This window comes from Sparus aurata, chromosome 6 (assembly GCF_900880675.1).
Source record: "Sparus aurata chromosome 6, fSpaAur1.1, whole genome shotgun sequence".
NCBI lineage: Eukaryota > Metazoa > Chordata > Actinopteri > Spariformes > Sparidae > Sparus > Sparus aurata.
In genome coordinates, this window is record NC_044192.1 from 17321577 (window position 1) to 17333636 (window position 12060).

The 12060-nt window shown below is 41.4% G+C and overlaps 1 protein-coding gene across 1 annotated transcript in view; it reads left to right on the forward strand.

Moving 5' to 3' along the window:
* Nucleotides 1-11989, forward strand: part of skib (v-ski avian sarcoma viral oncogene homolog b) — a 35804-nt gene extending 23815 nt beyond the window's left edge. The window contains exons 2-7 of the mRNA XM_030420715.1: nt 7076-7192; nt 7427-7530; nt 7634-7878; nt 9123-9397; nt 9516-9746; nt 9882-11989. Coding sequence (XP_030276575.1) covers nt 7076-7192; nt 7427-7530; nt 7634-7878; nt 9123-9397; nt 9516-9746; nt 9882-10103 — 1194 coding nt within the window. The 3' untranslated portion in view covers nt 10104-11989. The remainder of the gene's footprint in view (nt 1-7075; nt 7193-7426; nt 7531-7633; nt 7879-9122; nt 9398-9515; nt 9747-9881) is intronic.
* The last annotated feature ends 71 nt before the right edge of the window (nt 11990-12060 follow it).

Below are 12060 nucleotides of genomic sequence, written 5' to 3' on the forward strand. Positions count from 1 at the left end.
ATAAATACACCCGTCACAGAGCACGTTTCATTTCCCAAGAAGACTTTGCCTAACAACCATACCAAACATGCTCATGCTAATAATGTATAATCTGTGGTGGTATCTGTTTCGTGTCTTTTGGTCTCGGGTTTCCATGTCTGTTGAAATAACTTACGAGCCCTTTGTACTGTGAGGTCATCCTCCGAGAGAGAGAGAGAGAGAGAGAGTGATTTCAACTCCACTGTCAACATACTGTAAGAAAGGCAGGCGGGCGGGCAGGCATGTCTGTGTTGTTACGGTTGCCATGTTTGGACCTGAATCGGAATTCATTTCTCGCCGCCGAGCAGTAGTACAGTAATCTTCCTCTTTGTTTGCTCTCACCAGCGAGATGATCTTTTCATGCACTCGCCGGGAATTCACTTCATTCAGGAACAGGTTTTTTCATGAACCTCAAAATGAAACGTGTCATCAAGAGATTAAAGCAGAGTTCAGTGCGTCTTAATAGCTTTAATTCACATTTGAGCATGCTGTATTATTGTATTCAGTGAGGTGAATTAAACACAACACACTAGTTGTACGGGTGTGGGTGTCTTCTCTGCAGGAATAGTCCACATTATCACGTCAGAACATACTAAAAGCTTGTGAAATCTGTAGCAGATAGTTAATATTAGCACCACCTCGAACAAATACATCAAAATGCTTATTATACATTAGTTATGATAATATATTGATGCAAAAGTACATTAACGTAGGCCATTGTCATGAATTTAGCACTTCTACTTTTGATAATTAAAGTACACATTTGACTACTTTTACTGAAAGGTACACCACGTAACATTTTTACAGGTTGTCAACGAACAGATACAGAGGTTTTGTTGTGTGGAATAGCAGTTCTCAAGAGCTAAAGTGAGCTTTAGATGTACTTCAAAGCCATATTTCTTTACATTTGTACTTGTTAACATTACAGCAAAGCAGACTTATAACATAGGTTATGGTGAGATGAGACAAAAAACAACCCTGGCCATCTAGAAGTGCAAGAATATAGGTATACTGTATACCAACTAGAATTAAAACACATACAACATACAAGAAAAAACGTCAATGAGTTGACCTATATGGTTGTTTTTCAGAAAAGGGATGGGCTAAACAAGTTACATAGCGCACCTTTAAATAAAGGACCAAAATATTTCACTCACATCTGCTTAAACAACTCTACTCTATACTCGTCTACTCTAACAGCTATTATAAACTTAGAAAGCGGAGGAGGATGAGGGACAGACTGCGTGCAATACATGTATTTCCAGAGTGGACAGTAATAGCAGGAATATAATTTAGCGTGGCAGTGGTATGAGATTTTCACGGTTTGATAACCAATCTCAGAAAGTATCAGGGTTTCACAATGTCAGGGTCTCCAGTGTTACGCAATAAATTGAAATGGCCCTTAAAGGAATGAAAGCAGAAGGTGTTTTTTGTGGGTTAAACAAATTATTTCCTGACTAAACTTATATAATATATAATATATAATATATATACATACATTTAACAACACTAATATTGTAGAAGACATATCCATACTGTAGACACTTCACTGTACACGGCATGATAACCGTGAGTTTTCATACCGTGGTATACCTTAAAGCCAGTATACTGCTGTGACACCAGCAAAGAGCGGTAGTTGAAGTTTAAACATATACATATATGTTCAGTAGGAATTACCCTAACTGGTTCCACTGGGGTCACTGGATCTCTTGTAACTTTCCTCCCAGCTCTCTTTATGAATGGTCGGCAAACAGTGCTCAAAGACTTTGTTCTTCTACCTTGAAGCTATATGTGTCGAGCCGTGCAGACCTCATCAGGTCTCAATCCCAAAGACAATTAGGACAATCCAATAAGCTTTACTGTAATGCAACCTTATGCCAGGCCCCGCGGCTCTCTTTGTGTGTCCGCACTGTCATGGCTCGGTACGTAAACAATATATCCTTCAAACTGGACGCAACGGAGACAGAAGAAGTAGATAAATTAAGCTAAGATTTAGCGAGGGGAAATGGGAGCTTGTGCTGTATCTGTGTGGCGTAGGGATGAAGTTTCAGGGATATTCTGGGCAGACACCAATAATTTTCCCCCAGCTGTTACGAGGTGACCGCAGGGCTTTATATAAATCAAGGGACTGTCGCACAATTTATGCAGTGAGAGTTGAATAGAGAGCTCAAGGCATCCCTGTGAATATCCACACCAAACTACAGGGATCAGATTACTCAAACTAGTATTCTCTCACTTCCAACTAAGGCTGTTACCCGAGTGAGCCTTGCCAGTTGGTGTGCCCTTGAGTGAGACAGCGCCCCACTAAGCACATGTCGATCTGGGGATTACATTCAGGGGTTTAGGAGGGGAAAGGAGGCCGTAATCTGAGCCTGTTGTGTCTTGTTGCTGTGCACTTTTCTTAATGCCATGCTATCATGCAGCATGCGTTGGTATTGTATGACGGTTTCCCGAGGAAGTTCAGCCGGGGAAGCTATTTTTGTCCCACAGGATGAGTGCCACCCCAGGTTTGATTCTTCGATGATTTCACTTGAGGCTTTTTAGCGCCGCAAGCGATGCTACAGGTTTTTGATTTGTGGTGGTGTTAGCAGTTAACAACTTGTTAAAAACCTGGAAAATGTTGAGTCTTTTCAAGATGTCATGAAGACACAAAAGTAGGAGAAGGTGAGGAATAGTTTTGGGAGAAGATCGATGCCACTGTCATGTTTGTACGATAAATATGAAGCTACATCCTGTTAGCCAGGTAGCTTAGCTTTGGTCTCACTCACTTGGGTATAAGGCTGCCTTTAGCCAAATAATTCAGTCAGTTTTTTCCTCCCTTCCACCAGCATGTTAGGATTGTTGGAAAAAACAACCTTCAAGCTAGCAAAACTCACCCTGAAAATTGCAAAATGGCTGTAAGCATGTTGACTTCAACAGATATCTTTGCAACTGAATACATAGATGTTCATTTTCTAACCATTTTTGAACATTTAGAGCTAAAATTATTACATATTGCACATTTTAGCACATTCCCCAAAGTGTCAAACTATCCCTTTAGGTTAAAGGAGAACACAGCAACATTTCAGCCATGAGCTAACTCTCAGCTAATCAAGCTCAAGATAGTAAAGTTAAACTAAATCTGTATACCAGCAAATGGCAGCGCTGGTCCGGTCACAGACTCAATAAACAAATATTGTTGATTGGCTCCATGTTCAAGTGAAATAACAGTTCAATCCCCATCACGCTCCAGTTAGCATTATATTGACAAATTATTCTTCAAGCAGGTCAAACGCTCTGCTCCGAGAATAGAAATTGACATGTTTGCAATGTGTTGTGTTTCCCCCGTGATTATCCGCCATGCCAGCATGAAAATAGCTGGGGCTTATCCCGGTATTACCATGCCATTATATGGCACTAATTAAAAAATAAAGCATTTCTGCTCTTGCCCAGCTGCTATTAGACCCTGTTTAGCCTACAGGTTTTCTTTGAAACGCTCCCTCATTACAGCGCCTGAAAGAAATATCATACAATAGCGAGTTGAAAAGGGCAATGCTTGAATGGAGTCTTAAAGGAGAGGCTGCACTTGGCCTTCAAGTATACATTCCTTCAGCTCAGTGCTTCCTCTGTGGTCCCGCTCCCCCGGCCCACCCCCCTCCCACTCAAGACTCAGTTCCCACAGGGGACTCGGCCAAAGCAAACTCCTCAGAGGAAGTCTCCCTCTCTCCCACCAGCGAGAGAGAGAGAGAGAGAGGGAGAGAGGGAGGGATGTCCTATCATCTGGCTCAGTGGGACCTGCTAGGCAGTAGGATGTGCGAGGAGGGTGTTATGACTCCGTGGCCATGCTATGTCTATGATGTGGTGGTGAGTTAAGCCTGTGCGGCTGCTCTCCTGTGAGGTCAGTGTCAGATTTAGCCAGCAGGTCCCTTGTGGTGTCTGGGAGTGTCTGTTTTCTGACTCTATTATGTCTAGTGCTCGTAGCCTTCCTGGAGCTGCAAACCTCAGGGTAGAAATAGTACCAGACAGGCAGACATCCTTTGTCGGGAAAACAACAGTCATGTCAGTAATTACAGAGTCTGATTACAGCAGGGCAGCAGTTCTTAGAAAACCACCGGCCTTGAGTCAGGCAGGTGAGGGGTCGAGTCACTATCGCTGAGCAGGACACCGTCGGCAGAAGGTCTGGTTTAAAAGAATTAACCTACAGTAGCAACAACCGAATACCATGCTGTGTGTGCATGAATGGGTGTGTTGCGTTATGTGGTTACAGGTTAAACAGGTAGAAAGATTTATGAGTCAGCGAGGGGGAGGGGAGCGTCCAGAAAAACACATAATGTACACCACCTGAAGCAAAAACCAACAGTGTGAACAGGCAGAACAGAAATGAGGTGGCGGTTTAATAAACTGTTACTTTTGTTATGGATGAACTGGCTCCATTATACTTTAAGTCCTGTGTATTAATGTTATCAATGATTAATGTTAATAAATCCTTATCATATCTGCCTACAGCTAGAGTGTGTTATGAGCCATTGATCAAGTGTTTATGAGCTGCCTGTAAACGCTAAACAAAGGGGTTGAAAGTGAAGTGTTAGCCACTGTTTGATCTAAAAGATGCCAGAAAATGTTTTTCGAGAGTTTCAAAAGCGCCAAGATGACATCTTCAGCCAAAAGATATTCAATTAGCTGCCAAAGATGAGTAAAGAAACCCAGAAATATTCACTTTTAAGAAGCTGGATTTATGACCTTTTTATTTTTACCTTTTTATTTTTTTTATTTAAAACTACTACGAGAAACTTATATTTTATTGATTTTGGAGTCCCATGTGGACAAACGTGGAAGTGTTCCCTCCCAAAATCTCAAGATATAAAGTCAAAAAATAAAATTAAATGTAAAATGTAAACACTGGCTCCTTCAGTCCGCACACAGACCCGGAGGCTGGCGTTAAGAAAAACTAAATAGAAATAGTGGATTTTGTCGCTGATGGTCTTGTTTGCTTATGTAGGTCAAAGAGAGGTATCAGTGTGAAAGTGCAACTGTTTCATAGCCGGTTAAGAAACTCCTTGTAGTGGCTTTAAAAATGGTTTCAAAATGGTTTCAAAAAAGATTCATTGATCATCAAAGTAGTTGGCGATTGATTTGATAGTCGACAACTAATCAATAAATCGTTGCGGCTCCACAATGAACACATTTAGAAGTGTTGTTCAGAGAGGAGACAAACATGCCATCAGAAAAATACACTAATATAACAACGGAAACTAATAAATGAAAGCATGATAATAGAAAAATATAGATAAACATCCAAATTTCACAGAGAACTAATGATAATGATGATCATTTCTGTCCTTAAAATGGCTATTAAGGAGAGAAGAAATGCGTCTTCAGACAGGTTTTTTAAGTCAATAAAGAGGGAAGATCGGGGGCAAAGTTTAACTGGGAGTGTGGAAAGAAAAAGAAGCAGCTAGCAGATCTGACTGGTCTGAAGGCAGCCATTTTAGTTTCATAGTAAAAAAATTCCCAAGGTCGGCTTGTTTTATCTGTTCAACCATCCAAAACCCAGAAATATTCAAATTCACAATGAGGTAAAAAAAACAGAGAAAAACAACAAATCCTGACACGTAAAAGCTTACATTCGAGCAATATTGATAATAAACACTAGTAATTTGTTCGATAATGATTTAAAAACTTTGTCATTATTTGCCAAGTTTTCTCTTTTGTCTCAGATACTTCTGTGTGTGTCTGTGTGTGTTCAGGTATACAGTGCCAGACTTGACTAACACCTCCACCCTTCAGCACACTCAACCAGACACACACTCACTCCCACACACACGCACACACATATGTACGTCTACAGCCGCACCCACCCACCTCCCCAGGCGTCCCAACACCCACTCATTGCCGCGTGTGCAACACACACACACACACACACACACACACTTATGCAGCGTCTGGCCTCGTGTAGAGAAAAGCTGTGAGACGTGATTCATTACCAGCCGGGCTTCTCGCTTAATACTAAATGAGGTTTGTCATTAATTTCCATCTTGAGGTGATTACAGCGAGCAGCGATTAAGGTTTCACAACTACACGCAAACGCCGCTGGAGTGTTTTCCATTGAGGTTTTTCTGAAGGTAGACGGAGTAATCGTTTCTCCTGAGTCGCGCACGCAGACGAGGAGATGGGAGTGTTTGCCATTCCTGCAGGCAGAATGTCATAGTAGTGAGTAAGAGAGTAGCAGGCAGGTCTGTGCTGGCCTCCGCGCCTGCTCAGGTAAACATATCCTCCGTCTGACAAGTGCAGACCTGAGGGGCTGAGGAGGTTAGCTATCTCAACACATGGTCCTGCAGCTTGCAACACACACTCACACAGATACAATAGATACAATCAGGGGCTCTGGAGATTCACTGTTTAATGGCACTTAACATGCAGATGCTTTTTGCTGAGCGCGGTCACCCTCAGACAAATAAGACTCGGTAGCCCTGCATTAACATGCATCTCTCCTTGAACACTTCAACTCAATCGTCTGTCAGAACTGAGTGCAATTACTTTAATTTGTCTCCGTCTCTGTCTCCCTATTGCAATATTTCTGTGGTTCAGGGAGTCGATCTGCTCCACCTGATGGCGCCTCTTCTGCCTGGCAGGGAGCAATGTAGCCCTACTGGCTGCCAGCCAGACCAGCTTGAGTGTCTGCTCAGCTCAAAGCCCTGCTCACACACACACACGCGCTCGCACGCACACGCACACACACGTGCGCGCACATACACACACACAATCATGTAGACATGCCAAGCTCAGACACTGAATGCTTACACAGATGCATCTTCTATCCTCCTCGTCTCTGTGTTCTTCTTTTTCTGTTTGTCTAATCCTCTTCCTCGCTGTGACTCTGCTGTGTAAAAGGTCACATCATGTTCTGACAAATCTGAGTGTTGCTTCTGAATAACCGCATTTACAGTCATACAGTAGCATTTTTAGAAGCTGTGGGCTCTTGAAATATCCACTGTACTCTATGATGTAATATCTGCACTTTATCTCTGCAAGGATCACGATGATTAACCGTCTATTCTCTCTGCGCTCCTCTCCTCAGTCTCCCAGCCCAGTCCCGGCCAAGAGGTCCAAATTCGACATATTACAATCTCCACCATCAGCTGACAAAGACAGGAAACCTGACTGGTTACAATCGCTGTCAAAGTCTGCAAACAAGGTTTGTGTGTCCCCTGTGTGTGTTGCTAGTGTGAAACCGGATTTGCCGTTAAGCCCAAAGGTCAGAAAGGGTGACATAAAAGCTGTTGTCCTTTTGAATCATCACATTATCATCTATGAACGACCTTGTTAAATGAGGAGGGGGCCTTCGAGTGTGTTCGTCACGCCTGATTTAACGTTCACTGGTAGTTTACTGCAAATTTATCCAAGCTTGTTGTTCTGTTTGTTGTCCCAGGATCTGAAACAGGCCCAACTTAAACAGAGACCCTCAGCCTTCCGCCCCTGGTCTCCTAAAGCAGCAGAGAAAGAGAAACCAGCTACTCAGAATGAGGTGGAGAGGTGAGTCATCAGATGAGAGCTATGAGTGTTTCACTTTAAAAGAGATTATATGTGTTACATCTTGTAATTAAATGCTTTAAACACACCTTTAATGTCTCTACAGGTCCTTTTCAAAGACTCACAAGACTTTGGCAGCTCCCAATCTGACACTAACTCCCCCGGCCCAACCTGTCCATCCCAGGGACAGCCATGCTCCTGGCAGGGGACCGGCAGCCATTTCAGGGCCGCTGCAGGAGCTGCAGAATGGAGACACACAACCTACAGCAAAACCGGCCCCCTCCAGCACCGCCAACCACCCCGATGATATGGACACAGATGGAGAGATTGATGTCGATGACTGTGATGATTGTGAGTGCCACCCATCAGCAGGAGTTGAGAGGAATCGCGAGAAACAAATTGAATACTACAAGAGTCCGTTGATATAAGACACAGATTTTACAGTCACAATTTGGATTACACAGTGAGCCCCTGTGGAAATAAGCCTTAGTAGAGCTGTGATTCCTGTGTAACTCCGCCACCTGGTGTTCAACAGAGGGAAAAAAAAAAAAAAATGTGTTTAATCGTAGCATATCATTTTTTGTAATGTTTTTCAACAGGAGATGTAAAGAAATAAGTTTTGGTTTTAAACATGCAGCTATACAAAATGTTCAACTTTTTAAAGTTAGCTACATAGAAAGATTGTGGGGTAGCTCAACCAATTTGAATAACAGAAATTATGATTAAAAAATATACTGTTTTTTAAATAATAAATAGCTATTTTAAAGTTATGGTTAAACCTTTTGCAGTAGTTGGTTTCAGAGGCTAAAATAGCTAGATAAAAGTAATGGATATATAGTTCAATCAGTTAGCTGAAACTAATGTAGGGCCTGTCAGTAGTTGAAATAGCTAAAAGTGCTGATTAAACAGTTCACAAAGCTAGCTAAAAGTTATAATTAAACAGCAGATGCAGTTAGCTAAAAACTAATGTATCAATAGTTAAATAGCTCTAAGTCACGTATCTACAGCTAAAAGTAATAGATAAAAATTGAAGCAGTTAGCTAAAACTAATGTAGCAACAATCGAAATAGCTAGTTAAAAGCATAGGATAAACAGTGAGTTATAACAAATGTATCAACATTTTAAATAGCCAAATGCCTTGTTTATGTATGAATTAAAGTAAGACAGCTCAAACAGTTAGCTAAAAGTAGCCTCATGGATAAACAGTCAAATAGATAGCTAAAAGTAATGTATCAACAGTTGAAACATCTGGGTCCTGGCTATCCAAATGTAATGGGCTAGTATGCTGACAAACAGAGATGTGGATCTGACCTAAATGTGAGTCTGTATAACTGTATGAAAAAGTGTTGAACTTGTAAGAGATAGATGTTGTTGATGAAGGGATACTTGAGTTCATTTGACAGGGTTGTGGTGGCAAATTACATGAAAAAGGTTGAGTGAAAATCAGATGAACGCACAAAATATTTTAGTTTTCACAGTTTTTGTTTTTGCTAGTAATGCTAATAACAGCCAACCTTTGAGGGGCTCATTATTTGAAGATTAACACAACAGTACCTCTTGAAATCGCTGATGTTAAAACTCTGTCTCTCCCGCAGATCCAGTGCCACCTTCCTCCCTGGCTTCTCCTCCGTCAGCCTGCACCAGTGTGTCTCAGACTCTGACCCCTCAGAGTTCTGCCCGGCCACAGGAGGGACCTACCTGGCTGTCAGGGACCGTCTACCCGGAGATGGACTCCCTGAGACAGTTGCTGTATGGGGGCATGGACACCAAAGAGGCCCGGGAAAAAGTCCTGCAGGAGATTGTCAGGATGAGAGTGAAGCAGGAGGAGAAGCTGGCAGCTGCTGTGCAAGCTAAACGCAGCCTTCAGCAGGTATCACATCCTGTTCTTGTGAAAAATACTATGTGATGTGGCTGAAATAACAGCAGACTGAACGAATATTAGTGTCCTGAACATGAAACGATTGTGATGTTTTTTTCTTATTTCACAGGAATTGGAGTTTGTGAGGGTGGCAAAGAAAGGCCGTCTTCGTGAGGCCATCGAAGCCAAGCGCAACCTGCGAAAGGAGATTGAACGCCTTCGCGTGGATTGGGAGAGGAAGATGAGGGATGCAGAGGAGTCATGTGGGCGGCTGAAGAGAGAATTGGAGAGGGAGAGACAGCTGCGAGTTTGTGACAAAGGCTGTGAGGCTGAACGTCTGCGGGTCAAGTACTCGGCTCAGGTAAGACGTCCACAAAACCACTATCGTTAAAAAAAACAGTCATATAATATTTGTTTATATATGAATTTTAAATCCTGCTCATCATCTCTACCACATCGATACTGACTGCTGTCTGTCCTGGGTTGTGTTGTGCAGATTGAAGAGCTGCATGTGCAGCTGCAGCAAGCAGAAGCTGATCGTGAGCAGCTGAGACAGGAGCTTCAGCAGGAGAGGGAAGCTCGGCAGTGCCTGGAGAGTGTTGTTAAAGACCTGCAAACTCAGCTGGCCATGCAGGCCGACAGCAGCCACCCCGGAGACCCCATGGACGCAAACACAGACGCACACAGACAGACGGCACAGCACACCAGTGGATCCTAAGGTTGCACATTCAAAACCGGAGAAAAAGGACTCAGTGAAAAAGGAGCATGGTTAAGGACTTTGTTGCACCTCCTGTTAGCGAAACAGAAACTCGGCAAAATGCAAAAGTCAGTTTTTTGTAGAGGAAAAAAATCTGTCATATATAATATGATACGATATAAATCCATATTATTATGACAATATATGAATTTTATGAAATGAACTGGAAAGTAGCATGATGTCTGAGCATGTTGTCGAGTGTGAAATTAAAGAAAGACTTCTTCAGTGATGAAACACATCTCTCCAGTGACGTCAGAGCCCGCAGTTAGACACCTGTTGCTGTCCAAGGATTTTATTTTGGTATAAGCTATTCTAAGATGTGCAAATATAGCCACATAACAGTACTTGAATATGAAGGGAAGAAACATGTTGCGCCTGGTGAAACATGAGCAGATGATGAAACTCTTGGTGCCACAAAATATTGGTACACACAATGGTGTCGTTGCAGACCACTGGAAACAAGAGACACCAGTTTACCACTATTTACTTTTAATATCAGCTTGCTTTTTATAACTGTGTAGAGGATGTACTTTTTAAGAAATATTGCTTGCGCGGCACAGTTATTCCACAGGCAAGAAAAAAAAACCCATCCATATACAAACATGTACGCATGTATACCAGCTTGTCTACCTTTTGTATTTTATAAACCTGAAGTATTGGAGGTTACAGGTGGGCTGCCTTCAGGTCCGCCACTGTTTTATGCTTAGATATTTTATGGAAGTGTTACTTTTTAATATTATGATGCAACTTTATTTGTTGTTTGAACGTTGTTTTCCAGTAATGTTTTTGCAACCAAATCATGTGATAAAATAAATAAATAAGATAGCAAATAATCTTTCCCAGGTTAGTGCAGATGAGTCTACGAAAAGCCCTCCTAAAAGAAAAGAAAAAACTTCGATAGCTGTCTGTTTTTGTTGAAATGCGGTACTTCTGATTTTCTATTGAGTATTGTAAAATAATTTATATTCTATGATAATTTGCTGCCTCTCAAAACAAAGCATTCATTTTTAGTCACTGGTGTTTGGGCTCTTAAATCAACAAATGCTGTTTATATGAACAACATTTCTACATATATACAAAATATGGATATATATTTTTTTAAGAAAAAGGAATTGCACTTTTTAAAGAAAAGAACCTTGCATTGTGCATTGTACTCCCTGTTACATTTTTCAAAACACAAGTTGACATGAATTTTGAAATTTCCCTCAACACCCTCTGATGTAAATACAATGATATTGTATATAAGATATTTGTTGGTATGTTTGCTTGCTCCAGACTTAAATCGATTATGAATTTTTTTTTTTTTTTTGCTCTTACTTGAAACCAAAAAGAGACTATATTTGGATTTCCCTGAGTATCATTGCAATCACAGGGCATTTAGCGGAATGGATGGATGTTGGTCTAAACGAGGAGAGTGAAACCATCAAGTTTGGCACGCCAACAGAAATATTATGATTCGTCCCTTGATTTTTTGTTTATTTGAGAAGATCTTTATTATTTGATGAATTATAGAGTATATATTACACCACAGACCAAAAACTGAAACATGGAATTGAAAATCTCTGCACCTACAGCTCCCGCCGTCACATAGAGTAGAAGCAAAACCTTCTCGTGGTTTCAACCTTAGGTGCTCTCGTATATTTTAGACAAGAAACACTTTTATGTCTTATTGTTATGATACCCTCGCTCAGTATTTGTTGGGTACAGTGTAATAGCAATATCCATTTTGTTAGCTGATGCTGTTGTAGTTTTGGTTTGGAAGTGGGGGTTCACTTGCCTCTTGTTTCAATGTTTTCTTTTCCTTCGGAAAACTTGTATAATACCCATTAAAATCTAAATCAATCCTATGGCATTCTGAGAAGCGTTTTTATTTATTCATCACCATGGAAACGGGGTGTGTTGGATTTCTTGGGATGGT